General features: G+C 44.4%; 1 protein-coding gene across 1 annotated transcript in view; it reads left to right on the top strand.

Annotated features, from left to right (window-relative positions):
- The window catches only part of KIAA1549L (KIAA1549 like), a 137478-nt gene that overhangs the window by 65416 nt on the left and 46804 nt on the right, over positions 1-25258 (top strand). Inside the window, exons 15-16 of the mRNA XM_057553246.1 lie at positions 4151-4368; positions 10724-10853. Of these exons, the coding sequence (XP_057409229.1) occupies positions 4151-4368; positions 10724-10853 (348 nt within the window). The remainder of the gene's footprint in view (positions 1-4150; positions 4369-10723; positions 10854-25258) is intronic.

Below are 25258 nucleotides of genomic sequence, written 5' to 3'. Positions count from 1 at the left end.
ACATAACATTAGTACAATACTATTGACTAATGTGCCGATCTCATTTGAATTTCACCGGTTTTCCCGCTCATGTCCTTTTCCTGTTCTGGAATCCAGTCCAGGATCCCACATGGCATTTAGTTGTTTTTGGAGTCTACTCCAGTTTGGGACAGTTCCTCTGTCCTTCTTTGTGACCATTTTGTCTTTCATGACCATTACTTTTTTGAAGCCAGTTACCATGTAGAATGTCCCTCAATTTGGATTTGTCTGGTGTTTTCTTATGATTGGATTGAGGTTATGAATTTTTGGCATAACTATGGGAATGTTGTCGCCTTTCGTGGGCATTGCATCAGGAAGTACTTGATACTGATATGTCTGATTACTGGTGATGTTAACTTTCATCTCTGACTTTGAACTTCTCTTCGAATGTTGCTTCAGGAGAGATTCCAGAAATGGATTCTTGGCTCAGAGGATGTCATGCTACCTTCTTCTCTTTACTGGTTTTCTCAGTGGCAGGCAGAATGAGGGAACAATTAAAGATTTGTGAGATGCTACCAACCTAAAGATATCATCAGGGCCCAGGTTGGGGAGATCTTTGCAAGAGTTAGAAAAAATATGTCCCTCAGTCTGTTTCTTCAAATGCTGTAAAAATAAAGCATCTAACATGCAGCCTCGTGTTAGTGAACCTCGGGCTTTGTACTTTGGTTGATACGTATCTTACCACTGGATGAATTCATTGCTAGGATAACCTAGCAAGTGTGGAGTGTCAGGAATGGAGTCTCTGCTTGTACATTGAACCACATCCTGGGCATTTGGGAGTTTATCTTAGAGGATGGGCTATAGTTACTCAGGCTCCTGACTCCTGAGCTAGCTGCACGGATCCTCGAATGGGCCTTCATAAAACACCACACTCTCACCACAACTTGTTGGCCAAACACGACTAGTGCTATATCTAATCCTCAAAGCCCCCAGGTGTTGGTTTGCATTGTTATAGGCTGCTTCTTGCAACTGGCTTGCCCCTTCCTCTTTCCCTCCTGAAACAGGAACCAGAAAGGATGCAACCAGAGTAACTCTCATGGGCAAGAGGAAGGAACAGGGATGTTCTAAGACTGCAGTGCAGCCTGTGGCCTGTCCGCCTTCCTTCGTTCGTCCTGCCCCTGCCCCTGCCCACCCACTCCCACAGTGCTGCACCCATGCTGCTCGGCCCAAAGCCCCCTCACTGCCCCACTCCACCCACGTCTGCTCACCTTAGCGCTCTGTGCTCCCAAAGCTACTCATTCCCCTTCCCCTTCTCTCTGTCAAGCTCCCTCTCCCTTACTCTCAGATGTAAAGGGACCCCAAACAACCCACATTAGCGGTAATAACATTTTAAAGTCATTCTCAGTGATGGTCATGTTGCAAGCATGCCATGCATGTGAACTCATGCAAATCCTCACAACAGCCCTACGAGGGCAGTAGTATCATCTCCCTGTTCACCTAACGAATCTGAGGCACAGAGAAGTTAAGTAATGTGCCCAGGGTCACGTAGCTAGGGAACGACAGAGCTGGGATTTAAACCCAGGCAGTTGATCTGGTTCCCAGAACCTATACCCTTAGCCACAGCTTTATGCTGCTGCATCGTTAAAATGTAAATGACTGAAAGCAACAGTATTATCCTCACAAGTGTGTTTGCATATTAACCCGGTGAACGCTGGCGAACATTTCATGAAGAGTTGGGAATGAGTGAGAGACAGAGATTAACTTTAAAAGGAGATTCTTCCCCTGTGTTGCTTGCAAGTAAGTTTGGCTCAAGCGGGGACCCTGCTCCTATGCTTACCTGTGACGGTGGGGGGAACTGGGGGAAAAAGGGGAGCGGTTCCCTCAGCAGAAGGGAGTACTGCCAGCCTTAGTTTTTGGAGTCTTGATGTTCTAGCAGATTTTAAGTTAATTACCCAAATAGAAGAGCCTTAAGAAGAAAAAGAGCTTCATCTAAAGTATCGTCAGCAGCAGGGCAGTGAGTCAGGGATTCATGGGCCCGACTGGCCAGAAGCCCAGCATTCCAGGCTGTGGGTCCTTGCTACCTGGGGGGACTTTCAAGGCCAGGAGGGACACAAAGGGGGTAAGACAGCCGTACCCCTCCCTCCCTCTCTCCCCCGTTGGCATTGGCTGCAACAGTGAGGAAGCTCCTGTGCCACGTCCCGGGGGCCTCCGGGCAGCCCCTCCTCTCCCCTGGCCTCACCACCTCTGCATAGCTCACGTATCTCAAGGCCACAGCCTGTCTCCCTCTCCTCCCAGAGCTCAGCTCAGCCTGACTTGGGGATCAGGCCTCAAGTTTCTGACCCCAAGACCATTGGACCTTATGCCTTCTCGAACCCCCTAATCCTTTCTTCAGACACGCTGTTTTGTAGCAGTCTGATATAGAACACGGACGGGAGCGTGGAGGGCTGCTCTGTTGGTTTGGGGACCAGACCCAACAGCTTAGCTGTCTTCTTGCTGCCTCCATACTTTCCTGGCTCCTGAGGACTCTCCTGGAGCTCTGGGGCAACAGTTCTTAACCCAGGTCCCTGGACTTGCTGAAGGTATTGGCTTTTGGCGGGCAAGACTCCTAATTCTCATAAGATTCTCAGCCGACCTTCCAAAATGACACAAATCCATGGAATATAATTTGAAAACCAACGCTCAGTGCCAGAGGTTTCTCAGCCAGGTGCTGGACCAGAGTCAGCTCTGGGACTTTTTTCAAACTATAGATGCCCAGGCCCAACTCTTGAAGATTCGGATTCAGTAGGTCTGGGGTAGAGTCTGGGCCTCTGGATTTTTTGCCAGCTCTGTATCCAGCGCCAATGCACTGCCAGATGACCATTGCCTTGCACATCTTCCCAATGGAAAGACTCAGCTCTGGCAAGCCCACACCAACCTCAGCCCTCAGCCATTCTTGGGGTGGAATCTGCCAGCCCAGGGGTTTAGACTTTGGACCTTCTGTACTTCATCATCTTCTCCTCCTGAGAGGCAGTGTACATTGTAGCTAACTGTGCAGACTCAGAGCTCTGACATGGGCTGTCCAAGGTCAAACCCTGACCCCACCACTGATTATCTGTGGGGACCGTGAGAAAGTTCCTTAATCTCATCTGTAAAATGGGGAATGAAATAACCTGCCTTATGGGTTGTCATGAAGGTTAAGAAGACTTCACACACATTAAGTCACTGCAGTGATTGTACATCACAGACTCTATAAGGGGAGCTCTTACTTAGTTTGCTAGGGGTCCCAACTCTGCTCTTTACTAACTTAGCCGTTTTTGGGCCTCAGTTTCCTCACCTGTCAGGTGGAAGTCATCCCCACACTTACCAGACTTTCCATGATTGTCCCTTGAAGTTACAGCTGTGAAAATGCTCTCTACATTATACATGATTATACAGATGTAGTCAAGTCTGATTACCAGCAGCACTGATGGTTCTCCGTATTGTTCAGTAGGTGTCAGGCAGATTTCACCGTTCAGCTCTGTTTGTGGGAGTAAAATCCTCATCATTTGTTACTTATTTAGCGCAGTCATCTGCTTGTATCTTTGACAGGTGAGCAGGAACTGGTTGGCAATAGCGACCATGCATGGCTTCTTTCAAGAAAGCTATAGGTTGACAAAAATAAGCTCTCAAGTGCAGGTTGATAGAGTGGGGAGACCTTGGGAGCAGGGTGTCTGCTCCCCTTTCCCACCCCATTCATCTCAACTCTACTCCTTCAGGAACTGGCTGTCTTATCCAGCTGGACACCAGCTAAACAGCCAGGGGAGGCCGCTGGACTGCTCAGGGCTGGAGCTAGGGTTGGAACCCCAAGTCTAGCTGGGTTGCCACGTCCGAGTCTTACACACAGGGGAACCAAAAGGGTTTAGGTGGGACTAAGGCCCACACCGCAAAGCTAAAAGTGCAGAGTCAGGCCTAGACATGAGTAGACTCGAGTAGATGGGCAAGGAGGCCCTGAGGGAAGGTCTCAGGTGACTTAGGCAAGTGCCAGGCTCCACACTGTTTGTGGTCCACTCTTGAGGGCTGGTCTTGGCATGGGACACAGGTGGGTCTGGCCAGCTCAAAGGACCAGAGGTGAAGCCCAGGATGGCTTTTCCAGGCGTTGTGACTGTCTGATGAAGCTTCCTGTCTATGGGCTGTGCCTGGTCAGGTGTGGGCCTGAGACTGTCTCTCTCCCCAGGTGAACAAAGCCCTGAAGCAGAAGTCAGACATCGAGCATTATCGGAACAAGCTGCGCCTCAAAGCCAAGAGGAAGGGATACTACGACTTCCCTCCGGTGGAGGCGAGCAAGGCTCAGATGGAAAGAAAGAAGATGTATGAAAAAGCCCCAAAGGACATCGAGCACGTTTTGGATCCAGACCCAGAAACGTGTGCCCCATTCACTGAGGCTAAAAACAGGTGCAGTCCCTAAGGGATTCTCTGAAGGTCGCTGTACCATGAGTGGGATGAGGGCAGGGTGTGCCTTGGACAATACAGTCTGGGCCTCTGGATCTGTTTGTTACCTGAGGACTATCATCTTCTAGGCTGCTGGTCTGGGCCACACTGGTCTGTACGAACAGGAGTTCCACAGTGAGTCTGGAAGAGAATACAATTGAAGCCATTAAAAAAAAAATGCTTGTGCAAACAACCATAATTGTCCTTTAGCTTAATGATGTTTTCAAACCTGTAGCTGTTTCAGAGCTGGGTTCAGATATAATTATCACCCACCTGGTTATGCAACTTCCAGATCAAGGGACAGTGTATTCGTCAATTATTTTAGTGGCTCTTGCATAAGAAAAACAGAACCCATGCCTCACCTTTTCATTCAGCTTCAGTAAGTATTTACCGCACCGCTACTCCAGTCTCCATGCTGAGTTCCTCTTTCATTCATAGACCTGTTCATTCACTTGCCATTTATTGTCACCTGCTCTGTATTGGGCACCATGCATGATCCTGGATACTGTCATGGTCACATGTTCATTCAATCAATTCATTCAAAATTTTATGGTGGATAGGACAGCCCAATCACTGCTCTTGTGGAACTTAAGGCCTGATGGGAGAGAAGGATCACCACCCCAAAAGTTCATTGCTCACAAGTGCGATGGGTGTTTGAAATGTGAGCTGCTGTGACAGTCGAAAAGGTAGGCCTGGCCTAGCAAGAGGCGGGTAGGCCTGGTGGTTGGAATCGGCATCTCTCCAAGCTTTGCGGCTAACTCAGCAGGGAATGGCCTCACCTACTGGGAAAAGGGGTAGAGGTCAGCAAAGCTAGATAGGCCCACCTCTCTTCTTTGCCTTCCCTCTGAGGTACTTCACCAAAAGCATTTTCATGATTTGAGACCATCTCTTTCAAATCCTCCTTGGCAGTGGCCCCTTGACTTTGAAATGCCTGCTGCAACCCATCCTGTAGCCTTGGCAGACGTACCCTCTACAGAGGTCCCCGGGGAGGACAGAATGGTTCCTGGCCTGAGTGGGTATTTATTAAAAGCCAAAATGACTATGTGGCAGGCTTAGATGGAAGCCATAAAATCAAGGTGCTACATTTTATGAATGGAATCACCATAATTTATTTTTAATAATGAAAGGAGAGAATTCTAAGCCAGTGCTTCATTTACCAGGCTTCTCATTAGGCTTGGTAGGGATAAAGAGCTGTTGATCTAAAATCACACTGTGATGGGATCACAACGTATGTGCCACCAAGTTGATAACTGTAGGAAAAAAAGAGAACATATGTAGATTTTATTGGGAGGCTGGGGCTTCTTTAGCTTTCACTTTATACTTTGAGGCTTTTTACTTCAGGGGTCTTTTATAGACTAGGGTGGTGAGTTTTTTTCCTGGGTTTCCTGCTGATACTTGGAAAATGAATCAAAAGTCCTGTACAAGTAAGAGGAACTTAGTTTGGTAATTGTTTGAGAAATGAAATTTTCTGTTAAGGTATTTTATAAGGAGAATGAACAAAACTTTTTTCTGGAGAGGTGCATCTCCACTGCCTAACAAAAGGTCAGGCCAGATTCTTAAGGCCCTTTGATGGCCTGCTGATGCTGGGATTATATTGGTAATTTTTAGGAAATGTCTGTTGAAGAAATGATTTAATTAAAATTTTTGACCAGTTAAGGGAAAAATAGAGATAACCACAAATCAAGTGAGGTGGGGGATAGGAAGGGAGATGGGGTCAGCAAGAGACTGGGACGAGAAGACAAAGATTAATAGAGAAAAGGAGAGTAACAGAGGCTCAGTAAGCTCTCGGGTGCTATTCTTTTTTTTTTAAGTTTTTTAAAAAAATTAATTTAATTTAATTTATTTTTTGCCGCGTTGGGTCTTCGTTGCTGCGTGCGGGCTTCCTCTAGTTGCAGCGAGCGGGGTTTACTCTTCGTTGCGGTGCATGGGCTTCTCATTGCGGTGGTTTCTCTTGTTGTGGAGCACGGGCTCTAGGCACGCGGACTTCAGTAGTTGTGGTGCGTGGGCTCAGTAGTTGTGGCTCATGGGCTCTAGAATGCAGCCTCTGTAGTTGTGGCGCACGGGCTGAGTTGCTCTGCAGCATGTGGGATCTTCCCGGGCCAGGGCTCAAACACGTGTCCCCTGCATTGGCAGGCGGGTTCTTAACCACTGCGCCACCAGGGAAGCCCCTCGGGTGCTATTTTTGTTGACTCCAGGCACTGTCCACTGCTACCTGCTGTGTGTTAGCTGTTATCACAGGTTAGACTTGCCTGTTAATTACTGTTCACAGTTCAACTCGTTAGAGGTTCTGCTCTCAGTGACCTAGCCCCTGCAAGGCACAAGTAAGGGACTCATTCTCTAGGCCAGAGGTAGCATCAATAACCAGAATCTTACCCTGAGACCTAAATAAATCAAAGACAAAGTTTAGATTCCAAATGATGACTCATCCTGATACCCTCTAAAAGAGTTTTCACAACTTTTTTTTTTAAGTCAGAGCACACCCCCCTTTTTATGTTATAAACTCTTACCCAGAGACACAGAGTATGTAATATAACTGAGGCAGGTGCTGTCAGAGGCCCCCTGCATGTCCCCTCAGCCCCCCTATAGGCCAGCAGCATCCTTCATCTGTGACTCTGACGTGAGCCCCCGACCAGAAGTGTCAGGTAGTTAATGTGCTCTGGAGCAGCTGTAGTCACTGACAGATGGGAACTGATGGATAAATACCCCTGGCAGAAGAACTATACACTGTTGTAATAACCACGTTGTCTGGTTTCTATGTTTGATGATTTGACATCTGCGACCTTGCCCCTGGAGAGACTGCCCCTCCCAGGGCCGGCTAGCCTTTTCGTAGGGATAGTAAGTCTCACGTGCAAGTGCACTTGTCAGACACAAACCAAACAAGCTAGAGCCCAGACTCCAGCTGCCTCTTGCACACAGGGCTTTTGCAGTCTGAGCCCCCAGTCTCCCTGCCCGAATCACCCTGGCCAGGTACCAGGCAAACAGGGACAGCTCCCGTGTCCCAGAGTCTGCCAAAATCTTTCAAGTGAGCCAGTCCTAAGCCTGCTTACCCTGCCTTGCCAGTCCTTTCCCATGAAAGCCACAATGAAGGCTCTTGCCCACATTTTCCCCACACTCCCACTGCCTTGTGACTGACCTTTGTGCTTTCCATGTGGCCCTCCATAGTGTGGCATGCCCTTTCCTCTTGAGGTCTGTGAGTATACGAGCTACCTTTTCAACGGCAGTCATCCCCTGATCTGTTGGTTTTACCACACCCGAATAATAATGAAACCTACATTTTAAGACATCTGTCTCCCACACTTCTCTAGTGAGTTTGAGCCCCAGATGCCCAAAACACTGATCTCCTCTGGATCATATCCTTTACTGGCCTCCTTTCCTTCCCTCTCTCATTTTCCCACTTCCCAACTTGTGCTTCCTGGAACCCTCTCCCAAATAAACCACTTCTACTTCCACTCAGATCATCACAGAGCTTGCTGCTGGGGGAACCCAACCTAAGGCAATAACCTATAAAGACAGAGTTTCTCTGATAGAAGCAGGGTGTCCTCCTCCTCCTTCTCAATGGCTCTAGTCCGTCTTTATGGAACCCTAGGGTTCTGTAGAACACAGTTTGGAAACTACATTCTTAAACTATAGTGGTTAATCCCAGGCTCCAAAAAAAATCCAAATAATATTTATCATTATCCTCCCAGCAGTATTTTCAAAGGTTAAAAAGCTTATATCTCAAGTTTGCAAGTTTCAAAATTTGTTAACTTTTAAAGAATATAGCAAAAATACCAATAGGAAATGAATATACCTAATGGAACTCTATTTGATTAAAATAAGTAATTTCTCTACCTGAAAGCCTAATTTATCTCGAAGTAGTTGCTTGCATATCAGGCACACATTGGTGATCTGGTCAATTGAGATCCATGTCAAACAGCAGTCTTTAAGCGGTATATAAAAGAACATTCTGTCTTTGACGGAAAGGGAGACTGGGGCGTATGCCAGTGTCTAAGGGCTCACCCACGTTCATGGTTCTTGAAAGGGCTTACACAATCTCACTATTGTATTTCTAATACTTCCAAAATAAACTACTTGAATGTCAACTGCTAATCCTAGTATTTACTCCTCCATCACCTTTATTAGTAATTGGCAATCTCAGGACAGTTGTGAAGTCTGCTTCTTCAAAAAATGATTTGTAATTAGGTCAAGGGTAAGAATTCTTTGGGGTCTGCCTTAAAGTGTGAATCACTCAGAACAGATTGTGTTTCACAAGGTTGTGCTTCTTTCCTAAAGGAAGCCTCTAATTGCAGATAACTATAGGGCACATTTGATAACACTAGGTGGTAAGCTCCTATGTTAGTCAGGATTCTTTTGGTTGTAAATGATGGAAAACCAGCACAAACTGGTTAAATTAAAGGGGAATTTACCATTGAACAGGCCAAAGCTTCAGGAGTGGCTAGATCCAAGAGGTCATAGAATGTCTTCCATGTTTACCTTGCTGTTTCTTCACTCTTTGCTGGCTGGTTTTCAGGCAGGCTTTTACCTCATAGTGGCAAATTGGTTACCAACAACTCTAGGCTTATATCCTATCTTCTTAGAAACCTCAACGCCAAGAGAATGCCTCTTTGCTGGTTGCTGTAGCAAAAGCCTTGAGACTTAGTCTCATCTGACTAACTCAGGTGCCCACCCTCTGACCAACTGTTATGGCCATGGGGTTGTGATGTTCTGACTGTCCAGCCTGAGTCACATGCCTGTCCCTGGAGGAAAGCTGGTCCCCAAAGACCATCCTAGTGCTCTTACCTAAAGAGGGTTGTCCTGGGTGCCAGGCAAGCAAAGACCACAGAGGCTCTCTAAACAGGTATAAGCTCTCATGGTGAGGGAGTCGGCCTAATAGTGTGTTTTATTCCCTAGACTAATTGCAAGGGTAGTGTCTTGCCTTGGGAGTTCTAATGTCTGTTCTAGACTAACAGTGTGTGAGTGTCATGCTGTGACAAACTAGGTGTGGGATCATGAAAAGGTATCTATATCTCCCAGGTTTCTTCCATAGTCACTGGGAATAAATAATGCAACCTCTTTACCTTCAACCCATGAATGGATAGAATCTTAGAAGCGAGACACAAAATAGGTGGTGTTTGGGGAGTTCTCTGAAGGCAGATGCTCTGAAATGCAAGTTACTTACAGAGAGAAACTTACTGTTGGATGAGAGGGAAGTAGCCAGTGATTTTATCCCACCTTTGTGGGATGAACCCTGCAGGATCATGTGAAAGTCCCCACTCCTAAGTGTTGACTCTTGTGCAAGAAGAGAAGCACAGCCACAGCTCTCACTATGTTACTGTTTCTTTCCCCCTCCTCAAAAAATTCCTCTAATGACAAGTGGAAACAAGACAGTGATGATGCATTTCCTAGCGGGAGCTGAGTGGCGCCTCTGGAAATGCTACTCTCTGGGCCTGAAATGCTCTGTGCCTAGATTGGCATGTGGCTGGCTCTGTTAAGGGGTCTGCCGAAATGTCACCTCTGCAGAGAGGCCTTCCCTGACCATCCTATCTAAAGTCATCCCCCATCCTATCGCCATCTGTCGCATCACCTCCTTTTTCTTCATAGCCCTTATTTCTCTTGGAAACTATCATGCGAATTGTCTGTCTCCCTTATTAGAATGTAAGCTCAGGAGAGCAGGGCCATGTCTGTCTTGCTCACTGTGAATCTTCATCATCTTCCACAGTGCCTGGTACATAGTAGCCACTCAGTAAATACTGGATGATGAATGGATGGATGGGTGGATGGATGGATGGATGGGCCCCAAATTGCCTTTCGGTTTATGGCTCCTTAGCCCAGAAGGGAATCCACTGTGGTAAAGGTAGAAAAGAAAATCTATCAACACTTGTGTTTAAGAAGCTCATTAGCCACAGCGTTTGTTAACACATCATGGAACCCTGCATGTGAAATCAGAAAGATGAAAAGGAATAGGAGACTGCTAAGTCAACAAAGCTAACAACAGCAAGTTCGTTCTTCCAGCATTAACTGTCCTAGAGGGTCAAGGGAGAGTCCCTGGCCTTGCCATCAGCAGAATTTTAGATGCGGTTGCAGTGTTGCAATTGATTAAGTTACCTAGTTTCCATACAAAAGAGCATTTACAATTCAGCCAAATGGTTATAGCATCTGGAAGAAAATTCTTCATTCTACTCTTTCTACAGCCCCTGATGGCCCGGGAACAAATACCATCAATTCTGAGATTCGTGAAGCAAATCCAAACCCTTCATTGGTTGCCTGTAGTTTGGATCAGTGGAGAATTCCATCTGTCAGGGCATTTGCTGCATCATAACAGTTGTTGAATTTTCTTCAGGCAACAGATGAAGAACTCTGTCTACCGGAGTCGGCAATCTCTGAACAGCCCGAGTCCGGGGGAAACGGAGATGGACCTTCTGGTGACTCGGGAGCGACCTCGGCGTGGAATCCGTAACAGCGGATACGATGTAAGTCTCTGGTGGGCCGAGCTGAATACAGCTTTGCTTTGTCCTGAATGCAGGGGGGAGAGAGCATCCTATAATGTTTCAGTTTACTGCATATTAGTGGAATTTTAAAATGCACTAAAATGGTTTCTGTTTTATTATTCCTTATTACCTATTTTGCAAAGTAAGACTAATTGGAATGTGTCAGAGTAACAAATTATTGCTCAAAGGAGCTCAGTGTCTAAATTCAACCATTTTATGAATAGTACATTATTGACCTTAAACTCAACAGCAATTATAAATGTCCTTAATTTTTTCCCCCTTTGTCCTTACAAACTCAGTAGGAACTATGGCTGTGGGTTAGAATTCATTTGAACATAGGCTTCTTTTAATCCATAGCACCGTTGAGAAGTTGGATTTGTTCCTGATTTCATAACTCCTCAATATGCCATGGAAACAATGAGGTTTCCAACAGAGCGATTTGGTGATTGCATATGATGAAGCGCATGCTTATGTGCAGGGATGCTCCAAGCTGTAAAAATGCTTCTAATCCCATCAAACGTCCCCAGATGATGGCTTACAATTTGGTGCCTCCTCTCACGTTGTTTACATCCCGTCACATGTAGTTGCTCTCATGAGCTCACATGAACGATACTATGCTGAGATGTTCAATAATGCTTCATTCTGCCCCAAGATTTCAAATGGCCTTGAATATACTGTTAGGTTTTATGAAAATGTTTCTTTCCCTTTCTCCTAAAATGTTTCTCTAATTACAAATAAAATTTTTTCTGTAACAAGAGTTATGATTCAAATATATCCAGATAAAGTTTTGTTACAATTGTGAGGTTGTAATTTGAAAATGACACTTGATTTCTTAAACATCCGGTGCTAATTTGAAGGCAATAAGATTTCTCCACCCTCAGGACTGGTCATTGTTTGCCACAGAAACTTAAAGTGGGATTTTTTAATGGTCCAATTAAAAATAGAGATATTATACCTAATTTGAATTCTAATTACCTTCCTTACATTTAAACTTGATATTTGTGTTGGTGGTGATACCCTTTTATTTCTCTTTCCTTTTTTATAGAAAACAGTTTGATGGTTTAGTTTTGTAAAATTCCAGATGCTTTGGGCAAATCTTTTTTTCTCCTCCATATTAAATTATTCAATGTTAAATTTTCTCCTCATACAAATATTTCTTATACTAAACTTGATCATCAATTTGATAATCAGCCTGTGGTTAAAAATAGGGCGTTTGAAATTTTCAATTAATCTCTCCCTACTAACAGTGACTATTCTTCCTGGATGCTTGTAGTTTGGGGAACTTTTTCTTCTGCTCGGGACTATTCTGCTGAGGTATGATAGGATTCTTAATTTATTTCAAGATTTGTATTAATAGATTTCTCGTGAGGTTCTAGACACAGACATTTTTACAGTTTGAGGAAATAGGCCAGAGGTTTCCCTATTAGTCTTGAAAAGAGAACGCTGCAGGGTTTTTTTTTTACCACTGTGCCAGGACTTGCAGTACTCACCTAATACTCTTGGAATGTTGTGTAGAACAGTAGAAGGAGAGGGACGATTTTTTAAAGGAGGTTGCTCACCTCTCACAAACATGTATAAATATTCCACTTACAGATTACTTTAGGGGAAGCACACTTCATTTCAATAGATATTTTAAAATATACAATTCTTTGAAAAGTTTGTGTGATCACAAAAACATAAGCAAATATAAGTTTCCTTAAGAGAAGATGATCATCTAGGGAACAATTTTAGGAATTTAGACTGTTGATGCTGAGAATGAAATTGTTTCTTGTGTCTCCTCCTGAGTCTTTTAATGCCATGAGAAGTATTTGCTATCATTTCCTGACTGTGCACACTAGACCAGGCCCTATTCTAGTCTTTTTATGTGTATAATCTCATTGAATTTGCAGTCACCAGTCAGGTAGGTGCTCTCACTATGTCCGTTGTACAGATGGGAAACCAAGGCTCCAAGCAGTTACATAATAAGTTTACCCGACTCCAGAGCCCATCCCCTTAACCACCACAATAAGACCTGCATGTGCCCTCACAACACTGTACATCTGTCTTCTTATAACATAATATATGCCCTGTATTTCTGATCTCTATAAGATGTCATGTCTCACAAAATTCTTGCATGGATAACCCACACAAGCAAAAAATGGACCAGCAGATAAAGCAGAAAAATAAGAGTCTTAGTTTTAAACAATGCATGCATTCGTTTTCTGAATCTTGATTTTCCAAAAGCCCTGAATCACTCCTGGCAAAAGAATCCATTAGCTCAGCAGTGAACAGGTCATTCAGTTGGAAACACGTCATGCTTCCTACGGGGTATGGGGATCTTGAAGCCAGGCCAACATTTCCAGGTCATTTCTGCCAGATTAGGAAACACCAGAGGGACCAGCTCCTTTTTTTTTTTTCTTTTGAATTTTTGAATTTTATTTTATTTATTTTTTATACAGCAGGTTCTTATTAGTTATACATTTTATACATATTAGTGTATATATGTCAATCCCAGTCTCCCAATTCATTACACCACCACCACCACCACCCCCCGCCACTTTCCCCCCTTGGTGTCCATATGTTTGTTCTCTACATCTGTGTCTCAATTTCTGGCCTGCAAACCGGTTCATCTGTACCATTTTTCTAGGTTCCACATATATGTGTTAATATACGATATTTGTTTTTCTCTTTCTGACTTACATCACTCTGTATGACAGTCTCTAGATCCATCCACGTCTCTACAAATGACCCAATTTCGTTCCTTTTTATGGCTGAGTAATATTCCATAGTATATATGTACCACATCTTCTTTAGCCATTCGTCTGTCGATGGGCATTTAGGTTGCTTCCATGACCTGGCTATTGTAAATAGTGCTGCAATGAACATTGGGGTACATGTGTCTTTTTGAATTATGGTTTTCTCTGGGTATATGACCAGTAGTGGGATTGCTGGGCCACATGGTAATTCTATTTTTAGTTTTTTAAGGAACCTCCATACTGTTCTCCATAGTGGCTGTATCAATTTACATTCCCACCAACAGTGCAAGAGGGTTCCCTTTTCTCCACACCCTCTCCAGCATTTGTTGTTTGTAGATTTTCTGATGATGCCCATTCTAACTGGTGTGAGGTGATACCTCATTGTAGTTTTGATTTTCATTTCTCTAATAATTAGTGATGTTGAGCAGCTTTTCATGTGCTTCTTGGCCATCTGTATGTCTTCTTTGGAGAAATCTCTATTCAGGTCTTCTGCCCATTTTTAGATTGGGTTGTTTGTTTATTTAATATTGAGCTGCATGAGCTGTTTATATATTTGGAGGTTAATCCTTTGTCCATTGATTCGTTTGCAAATATTTTCTCCCATTCTGAGGGTTGTCTTTTCATCTTGTTTGTAGTTTCCTTTGCTGTGCAAAAGCTTTTAAGTTTCATTAGGTCCCATTTGTTTATTTTTGTTTTTATTTCCATTACTCTAGGAGGTGGATCAAAAAAGATCTTGCTGTGATTTATGTCAAAGAGTGTTCTTCCTATGTTTTCCTCTAAGAGTTTTATAGTGTCTGGCCTTACATTTAGGTCTCAAATCCATTTTGAGTTTATTTTTGTGTATGGTGTTAGGGAGTGTTCTAATTTCATTCTTTTACATGTAGCTGTCCAGTTTTCCCAGCACCACTTATTGAAGAAGCTGTCTTTTCTCCATTGTATATCCTTGCCTCCTTTGTCATAGATTAGTTGACCATAGGTGCGTGGGTTTATCTCTGGGCTTTCTATCTTGTTCCATTGATCTATATTTCTGTTTTTGTGCCAGTACCATATTGTCTTGATTACTGTAGCTTTGTAGTATAGTCTGAAGTCAGGGAGTCTGATTCCTCCAGCTCTGTTTTTTTCCCTCAAGACTGCTTTGGCTATTCAGGGTCCTTTGTGTCTCCATACAAATTTTAAGATTTTTTTGATCTAGTTCTGTAAAAAATGCCATTCGTAATTTGTTAGGGATTGCATTGAATCTGTAGATTGCTTTGGGAGTATAGTCATTCTAACAATATTGATGCTTCCAATCCAAGTACATGGTATATCTCCCCATCTGTTTGTATCATCTTTAATTTCTTTCATCAGTGTCTTATAGTTTTCTGCATACAGGTCTTTTGTCTCCCTAGGTAGGTTTATTCTGAGGTATTTTATTCTTTTTGTTGCAGTGGTAAATGGGGGTGTTTCCTTAATTTCTCTTTCAGATTTTTCATCATTAGTGTATAGCAATGCAAGAGATTCCTGTGCATTAATTTTGTATCCTGCAACTTTACCAAATTCATTGATTAGCTCTAGTAGTTTTCTGGTGGCATCTTTAGGATTCTCTTTGTATAGTATCATGTCATCTGCAAACAGTGACAGCTTTACTTCTTCTTTTCCGATTTGTATTCCTTTTATTTCTTTTTCTTCTCTGATTGCCATGGCTAGGACTTCCAAAACCATGCTGAATAGTAGTGGTGAGAGTGGACATCCTTGTCTCGTTCCTGATCTTAGAGGAAATGCTTTCAGTTTTTCACCATTGAGAATAATGTTTGCTGTGGGTTTGTTGTATATGGCCTTTATTATGTTGAGGTAGGTTCCCTCTCTGCCCACTTTCTGGAGAGTTTTTATCATAAATGGGTGTTGAATTTTGTCAAAAGCTTTTTCTGGGCTTCCCTGGTGGCGCAGTGGTTGAGGGTCCGCCTGCCAATGCAGGGGACACGGGTTCGAGCCCTGGTCTGGGAGGATCCCACATGCCGCGGAGCGGCTGGGCCCGTGAGCCACAATTGCTGAGCCTGCGCGTCTGGGGCCTGTGCTCCGCAACGGGAGAGGCCACGATGGTGAGACGCCCGCGCACCGCGATGAGGGGTGGCCCCCGCTTGCCGCGGCTGGAGAGGGCCCTCGCACAGAAACGGGGACCCAGCACAGCCATAAATAAATAAATAAATAAATATTTAAAAAAAAAAAAAAAGCTTTTTCTGCATCTATTGAGATGATCATATGGTTTTTATTCTTCAGTTTGTTAATATGGTGTATCACATTGATTGATTTGCTTATATTGAAGAATCCTTACATCCCTGGAATAAATCCCACTTGGTCACGGTGTATGATCCTTTTAATGTGTTGTTGGATTCTGTTTGCTAGTATTTTGTTGAGGATTTTTGCATCTATATTCATCAGTGATGTTAGTCTGTAATTTTCTTTTTTTGTAGTATCTTTGTCTGGTTTTGGTATCAGGGTGATGGTGGCCTCATAGAATGAGTTTGGGAGTGTTCCTTCCTCCACAATTTTTTGGAAGAGTTTGAGAAGGATGGGTGTTAGCTCTTCTCTAAATGTTTGATAGAATTCACCTGTGAAGCCATCTGGTCCTGGACTTTTGTTTGTTGGAAGATTTTTAATCACAGTTTCAATTTCATTACTTGTGATTGGGCTGTTCATATTTTCTATTTATTCCTGGTTCAGTCTTGGAAGGTTATACCTTTCTAACAGTTTGTCCATTTCTTCCAGGTTGTCCATTTTATTGGCATAGAGTTGCTTGTAGTAGTCTCTTAGGATGCTTTGTATTTCTGCGGTGTCTGTTATAACTTCTCCTTTTTCATTTCTAATTTTATTGATTTGAGTCCTCTCCCTCCTTTTCTTGATGAGTCTGACTAATGGTTTATCAGTTTTGTTTATCTTCTCACAGAACCAGCTTTTAGTTTTATTGATCTTTGCTCTTGTTTTCTTTGTTACTATTTCATTTATTTCTCCTCTGATCTTTATGACTTCTTTCCTTCTACTAACTTTGGGTTTTGTTTGTTCTTCTTTCTCTAGTTCCTTTAAGTGTAAGCTTAGGTTGTTTATTTGAGATTTTTCTTGTTTCTTGAGGTAGGCTTGTATTGCTCTAAACTTCCTTCTCAGAACTGCTTTTGCTGCATCCCATAGGTTTTGGATCGTTGTGTTTTCACTGTAATTTTTCTCTAGGTATTTTTTTATTTCCTCTTTGATTTCCTCAGTGATCTCTTGGTTATTTAGTAATGTATTGTTTAGCCTCCATGTGTTTGTGTTTTTACGTTTGTTTCCCTGTAGTTGATTTCTAATCTCATAGCGTCGTGGTCAGAAAAGATGCTTGATATGATTTCAATTTTCTTAAATTTACTGAGGCTTAATTTGTGACCCAAGATGTGATCTATCCTGGAGAACGTTCCGTGTGCACTTGAGAAGAAAGTGTAATCTGCTGTTTTTGGATGGAATGTCGTATAAATATGAATTAAATCTATCTGGTCTGTTGTGTCATTTAAAGCTTGTGTTTCCTTATTAATTTTCTGTTTGGATGATCTGTCTTTGGTGTAAGTGAGGTGTTAACGTCCCCCACTATTATTGTGTTGCTGTTGATTTCCTCTTTTATAGCTGTTAGCATTTGCCTTATGTATTGAGGTGCTCCTATGTTGGGTGCATATATATTTATAATTGTTATATCTTCTTCTTGGATTGATCCCTTGATCATTATGTGGTGTCCTTCCTTGTCTCTTGTAACATTCTTTATTTTAAAGTCTATTTTATCTGATATGAGTATTGCTACTCCAGCTTTCTTTTGATTTCCATTTGCATGGAATATCTTTTTCCATCCCCTCACTTTCAGTCTGTATGTGTCCCTAGGTCTGAAGTGGGTCTCTTGTAGACAGCATATATATGGGTCTTGTTTTTGTATCCATTCAGCGAGCCTGTGTCTTTTGGTTGGAACATTTAATCCATTCACATTTAAGGTAATTATCAATATGTATGTTCCTATTACCATTTTCTTAATTGTTTTGGGTTTGTTTTTGTAGGTCCTTTTCTTCTCTTGTGTTTCCCACTTAGAGAAGTTCCTTTAGCATTTGTTGTAGAGCTGGTTTGGTGGTGCTGAATTCTCTTAGCTTTTGCTTGTCTGTAAAGCTTTTGATTTCTCCGTTGAATCTGAACGAGAGCCTTGCCGGCTAGAGTAATCTTAGTTGTACATTCTTCCCTTTCATCACTTTAAATATACCATGCCACTCCCTTCTGGCTTGTAGAGTTTCTGCTGAGAAATCAGCTGTTAACTTTATGGGAGTTCCCTTGTATGTTATTTGCTGTTTTTCCTTTGTTGCTTTCAATAATTTTTCTTTGTCTTTAATTTTTGTCAATTTGATTACTATGTGTCTTGGTGTGTTTCTCCTTGGGTTTATCCTGCCTGGGACTCTCTGCACTTCCTGGACTTGGGTGGCTATTTCCTTTCCCATGTTAGGGAAGTTTTCGACTATAATCTCTTCAAATATTTTCTCAGCTCCTTTCTCTCTCTTTTCTTCTGGGATCCCTATAATGCAAATGTTGTTGTATTTAATGTTGTCCCAGAGGTCTCTTAGGCTGTCTTTATTTCTTTTCATTCTGTTTTCTTTATTCTGTTCCGTGGCAGTGAATTCCACCATTCTGTCTTCCAGGTCACTTATCCGTTCTTCTGCCTCAGTTATTCTGCTATTGATTCCTTCTAGTGTAGTTTTCATTTGTTATTGTATTGTTCATCTCTGTTTGTTTGTTCTTTAATTCTTCTAGGTCTTTGTTAAACATTTCTTGCATCTTCTCGATCTTTGCCTCCATTCTTTTTCTGAGGTCCTGGATCATCTTCACTATCATTATTCTGAATTCTTTTTCTGGAAGGTTGCCTGTCTCCACTTCATTTAGTTGTTTTTCTGGGGTTTTATCTTGCTCCTTCATCTGGTACATAGCCCTCTGCCTTTTCATTTTGTCAGTCTTTCTGTGAATGTGGTTTTTGTTCCACAGGCTGCAGGATTGTAGTTCATCTTGCTTTGTCTGTCTTCCCTCTGATGGATGAGGCTATCTAAGAGGTTTGTCTGGACCAGCTCCTTGACATGGTAGAAACAAAAGCACCAGGAGGTTGATTTAAGTGTGAATTTTTCAAAGGTTGCCTGCTTTAGAGTCCCAAAGGAAACACCTGCATATAAAAACAAACAAATAAATAAACAAATAAGCCAGCAAACACACTCTTCATGGGAAAATCTTAGTCCCAGGACTGATGGCAGCCTGGATTGTTTCAGAATTTTTCCACTGAACAGGAAAAGTGAGGGCCTATGGAAGAGAGACTCTTAGCTCCAAGGGGTTTGGGAATCCCTGCATTTTGCAGCAAGAATTCTCAACCACTTTGCCACCCTAACAGCTAAGGGATGCCACACACTCCTGGCATTTACTGGGGCTCACTTGGATAGTAATTTTCAGGAGGAGGCACCCCTTTTAGAAGGAGGCGTGATTTTAGAAGGATGTCCAAAACTGATCCGTCCTAACAAGGACAGATCATATCTTTAAAGTAACTTTGAAATTACTTGAAATTAATTCCTCCAAGTGCAGAAAGCGGGTAGAAAAGATAATGTCAGCCTAATATTTCAAAACAAAAATAACTATTTCAAATTATTTTTTAAATGTTATTTTCCAAATGAAAGTCATATAGAAAATAATGAAGCAGTGGGAAAAGGAAAAGAAAATGCCCCAAATGTGACTTCTCAGGCAGAATAAAGACCCAACTGTTTTTTCCTACATCAGCCAAATTGTTAACCCCTGTATGTGGATGATGAATCAGTCTGCTTCCAAAGGGCGAGTAATAATCAAATCATCCCCCAGAAATAAAAACGCACTTCCTCAACCTTGATTTGCATTTGGACTTCAAAAACCTATGACAAGAATAGGGTCAGCTATGTGCCTTGGCCACGAGAGCATCTCTGAAACAATTGTTTGAATTATAATGTTGAAAATGAGCACTGACCTCCCAGAAGTAGAGAGCTTTACAAGCATTTCCCTTAGTTTCTCTCCAGCACCTTGTCCAGAATTCCACACCCTGGCGGTGCTCAGACCTTAACAAACATGTGGGCAGTGAGTGAAAATGTTAAGAAGGATGATTGATCCATTGATGCGTCTCAGTAGAGGTGATGTCGAAGGCTCTGATGTAGCCATCACCAGCACTATTACAACCTTGGGGGAAATGTTTTGACATGTTAGCGGAAACCAGATGATTTTACAACTGAAGAGTTTGTAAACCTACAAAAAGGGACACTACATCAGGCAAGGTTCAGCTGCAGAAAACAGAAAACATCGAGCCATTTTAAACAGACAAAAAGGGACTGTAAGGAATTAGGTGCTCCCAAAATTATCAGAGGGCTGGAGGAGTGTTCCAGGAAAGACTGAGAACAAAACCACAGGGCTGGCCCTGCAGAGGGGCCACTGCTTGTGCCCCAAGCAAGAAGGTGAGGGAAGTCGGCTGCCCTGGAACTGCTGACCAGCAGAAAGATGGGCCCTGCCTCATTCCCTTGGTCCAAACCACACACTAGTGCATTTAATGGACAGAACCTAAGTCTCAGTCACAACCAGTTCCTCCTGGAGGGCCCCAAGTGCATGTTAGCTGTTGGCCTTCGAGCTACGGGAAAGCGTGTAGCAAAGAGGTTGCCAAGGCCTGGTCCAACATTCCTACCGTGGCACGGGGTAAAAACAAGATAGAGAATCACCAGGCAGAGCAATATTTGGGAAGCATTTGGGGGAACTAGTGGAGGAAAGCATAGCAAAGAGGAAGATGGAAGCACCGCTCAGAGCTCAGTCCCCACCCAGGCTGCAGGCTGGGCGCACTGTATCGTGTGTGATGGGCTGTTTATCTTGCTGGCGTCTCTCGGCTGACAATGAAGCCAGTTTCCTTTGTTCCAGGTGAACAGTGGTTACTGGAAGGAGGCCAAGGGATTGGAACAGTTGTTCTGACGGCTTCCATTTTCAGGGAAATGAAATATGATCTGGAAGGCCCCTGACTGCCTGAGATAGCATACAGCACGTCTGGGGCCTTCTCAGTAAACTTGTAAATCCTATTATTAATGGCAGTCTCTCCTGCTCACCTCCCCCCTCCCTCCCCCAGCATCTTATGGCTTTGGCATGATAGTTAGAGACCAAGGCAAAGCACAAGGATGCCCTGGCACTGCATGATGTGCCCAGTTAAGGGTACAACCAACTTTTGCTTTCATTGGGAAGCAGATGGTTGGATTTGGGGGTTTTGTCCTTTACCAGAAGCAACCTGCCGTTGGCCTCTGAACTGGGTGCCCTGTGTTGGCCCTGACCCCAACACCATCACCTCCTAAACATCCCACCTAGAACTGCCTTACAGATGTCTCCCCATCTCAGCCTTTCATTCTTTCTCCTGCCTCTGCCAGCTAGTTTAAGCTGCTAATAAGCCTGGCTTGCTATGTTATCTCAAGTTAACTTATAGTACATTGTGTTTTAACAGGGGCCTTTAATCCCAGGGAAATATCTGATAATGGGAGATCAGGCTCCCTGGTTGAGGCTGAGGCAGAGGTGGAGGTGTTTGGTGGTGACGTGAGCCTTTCGGTGTAGTCCAGACCTCAGCGGGCTCATGGCTGCCCGCAAAGATGCTTGTTAGGCCCACAAAGATGGAGGCCTCTTGGCAGGTGGAGAGCAGGAAGTAGATTCTCGTTTGCAGATTTTGGGGGTGGAAGGCCAGGTTTCAGGACCGCCTAGTGACCCCACTTGGTGCCAGGCCTCCCCTGCTGAGCTTTCCCTCCCGTGCCGGCAGGTTCCCACTGGGCAGGAGACAGACAGCTTCCCTTCCTTAGTGAGCACGCAAGTGCCATCTGCCTGCCTGTTCCCTCTGGTTCCCTGTGCTCTGGACGCTGCCTGCTCCTGCTCTTGGTACCCGCCTACTCATCCTGCCTCTTCTGAGCTCTGAGAACTCTTAGCTTCTTGACTAGGACAGCCACTTACCGCAGGCCAGTGTCCCCAGCGTGCTCTTGGTATGGACACCTGTAGGGGAAGGGAAGGAAGCAGGATTGGACAGAGTTAAAGGTCGGGCTATGGTACAGGAACTACAAGGCCTCAGCTGACCCCACGGGGAGCTCTGTAGCTCACATGGTCCTGAAGAGCTGTCCCGGGTTTTCGAGAAGCGTCTGGGCTCTTATCCTCTAGCACTGGCCAGTCCCTAGGTGTCCTTGGGAGAGGCAACTCTCTTTAGCCAAGGACAATTCCCAGCGAGGGAGTTGCCACTGCCGGTTCCCACTAATGCCCGGGGAGAACGAGGGCGATTCCCAGTTGGCACCTGAGGGCTGGCGGTGTGCCCAGCAGCTCGGGAAGGAGCGCTAGAGTCCTGAACAGCGTAGCGCCATCCACCCCACGCTACTTCCTCCCAACCCTGGTGTTCCTTGGCCCACTGTGGCCCTTGAATGCCTGCAGGAGCCGAAGGCCAGGGGACAAATGAGAACACCCCTTGGTAGTTGCTACCCCTTCATTTCCTCTAGCAAACATTTCTCACGTGCAGTGGGACCACTGCATCATATTGCATTTAACATACGCAAATTCAGTAATATAGACCCTGTAAGACAAAGGAAAGAAATTTAAATATTGCAAAAAAAAAATAGCTTTTGTCTATATTCTGTTCATATTATGCGTTCCAGGTGATCTGTTTCTTTTTACATATTGTTCTGTAAGATGGTACACACAGGCCATGCGTGCTGTACCATGTGGACGATTTAAGGACTTTTCAATGGTTTAACTACATGATTTTTCCCTTCTCTGCTGCCATTGGCATCTAAGCCTCACATGTGACTACCTGTGTGAGGCTCTATGGAGAAGAGAAAGATCGATTAACTAGTGCTTGCCCCGAGGTGCTTTTGCAGACTAGCGGAGGAGACAGGTAGAGACATATGCAGCCGGTTGTGCCAGTGAACTTGGATGGGAACAGGAAGTCTTCCTGAAGGTCTCTTCCTGTCTGTCCCACGGCTGCCAGAGGAAGCCTTCTAAAACATATACCCTTGTTTAAAATCCTTCAATAGCTTCTCAGGGCTTGGGCATAAGACTCAAACTCTTAAGCTTCCGGCTCAGGACTCATCTGCTCTGGCTGGCCTGGGCATGCCCTTCTGGCTGATGCTGCTTCTCCGAATCCACCCCTTGGCTCCGGCCCTACATGCCCTTCCCAGACTTGCCCTGTGATTTCACATCTCTGCGTCTTTGCATGTGCTCATCCCTCTGTTCAGGACATCCCTTCCCTCCGGCTTAGTGCAGGCCAAGGTTTCTCAACTTCAGCACTATTGATATTTGGGGCTGGATAATTCTTTGTACGGAGGGCTGTCCTGTGCATTGTACGACGGTTAGCAGTGCCCCTGGCCTCTACCCACCAGCTGCCAGTAGCACCTCCCAGTTGTGAGAGCCAAAAAATGCCTCCAGACATTGCTGAGTGTACCCTGGGGGCAAACCTGTTCCCAGTTGAGAACTGCCTCTTCAGGCAATACTTTCAGAACTCGGTTAAACATCATCTCCCCGAGAATCTTTTCCTCGACCCCACGTCTGTGGTCTGACTTAAATGCCGTCCTTCGTGTTCCAGTAGCACCTGGGACTCACCCCGATCAAAGCACTTACTCCCCATTCTCCCTCTGTGGGTTTATATATATTATTTCCCCCGCTGCCCTCCTCAAGGACAGGAATCATGTCTTATTCATCCTAGGAGCCTCAGCACTCAGAGTAAGAACCAGCGCATATTAGATGCCATGTCTCTATTTTTTGAGCAAATGAACAAACAAGTGTCAACCAGAAGTGACTCCGGAGCTGAGACTTGAAAATATGGAGCAGATTTAGCTCTGAGCCAGATAAACAGTTGATTTGACTGGCTTATCAACACTGTAGACAAATGCACGTTACTGTTTGAAGTTCAGTCTAAATGGTGGTTATCAGTTAGGATGCTTTGGCTAAAATAACAGAAAACTGAACCCAACTCAGACTGTCTCTACTCATTAAGGGCATGTATTGGGTACAGTAAATCCGGACCTGGTCTGATTGACGCTCCCGTTCCTTTTCTCTGCATTATGCAGTGCTGTCTCCCTCATGCTTTGGGTTCATCTACAGGTTGATTCCCTCCTGTAGGAAATGGCTGCAGCAGCCTCAGGCCTCATGTCTACATACTGTGTTGGCCAACACAAGAGAGAATATCTCTTTTCCCAGCCATGAAACGAAGCTTATGGGTTTTACTCTAACTGAGCCACCGTAGGTCAAGTGCCCACCCCGCCCCTGTATCAATGGGGCGTGGGGAGGAGGGGGCTTATACTGATTGATTTAACCCAGTCAGACCTCAGCAGCAGAGCTGGGACAGGCTTAGTCCTTGCTGGGCCCCCCCGCCAGAGCCCCTGTCTGAGACCCAGGGAGAGGAGTGGATGGATGCTGAGGCCATCACAGTACCTGCGACTTGAGGAACATCAATCTTAGGGCCTTTTAAGGGGCAAAACCAGCACAGTCCTCCATGTCACTTGTCCCTCCAGTCTCAGTTGTGGGACAAACACATCTTTGGTTGACCGTCCATAAAGGGAAAGATCAGCATGGCGATAAGCCCATGACCATTTCTCCCTGTGGGCTTGGGGAGTCCTGGCTAGGTTGTGTTTTGGAGGCGGAGTGACCAAGAGGGATTTTGTGAGTCTGTCTGGCTTTTTCAAGAGCTGGGAGGAGGAAGAGCAGATTTGAATTGGTGGCAGGGAGAGCCTGTTTGGCTACGGATTCGTGTCGGCTCTCAACATTGAGCCTCGGAGTCCCCTTGCTGCCTGCAGGGCCAACTCAGCTAAGAAGATGAGAAGAAGCAGGTGATGACTCGTCTCAAGAGCAAAAAGCAAAACAGCTTCCCACGAGAGAAAGCCATTCTTGTGTGTTTACTTTCAGGTTGATTTCTTAAAAGGTATTAGTCATTAGTTGACTCTGGCTCATGTATTGTTCCCAACATTCACAGTCAGTACTGTGTAATGGTTATGCTCATGGCCTCTGGAGCTAAGCTGGGTTCACCAGCTTGGCCAGACACTGGCAGTGTGAAGCTGGGCTAGTTACTTCACCTACCTGCTTTAGTTTCTCCACCTGGAAAATGGGCATGCATGTTGAACCTGCCTTATAGGGTTGTTGTGAGGGTTAAATGAATTAATGCAGGTAAAGCACCTAGAAGATGCACAGTGGACGTTAGCTGTTGTACCTGTGGCTAACAGATTCCATGAGGGAGAGAGGGATACTCTTTCTTCTGTTTCTTTTCCATTCTAGCACTTTAGACATCGCAGGACTGCTGTGAATTGTCTCACCCACTGTGATATTGTGATTTATAATAAGAAATAGATTATTTGGTCTTAGTCCTTGTTGCTGGCCCGGAGCTCCAAAACCCCTTGGGATTTCCTGAGTGATGGGAGCATTAAATGTCCTTTATGTTAATGAGGTGACCTAGAAAGCACCTAAGGATGGGGGCTGGTTGCCAGTGGAGCCCACCATGTGATTAAGGGTTGGAACTTTCAGTCCCACTCCCACCCCCTGACCTCCAGGAAGGGAAGAGGGGCTAGAGATTGAGTTCAATTTCCAGTGATTAGTCAATCGTGCCTATGTAATGAAGCCTCCATTAAAAACCTA

The sequence above is a fragment of the Balaenoptera acutorostrata genome, chromosome 9 (assembly GCF_949987535.1).
Source record: "Balaenoptera acutorostrata chromosome 9, mBalAcu1.1, whole genome shotgun sequence".
NCBI classification, from domain to species: domain Eukaryota; kingdom Metazoa; phylum Chordata; class Mammalia; order Artiodactyla; family Balaenopteridae; genus Balaenoptera; species Balaenoptera acutorostrata.
The sequence above is the reverse complement of the archived record's forward strand: the minus strand, read 5'-3'. Positions and strand labels throughout refer to the sequence as shown.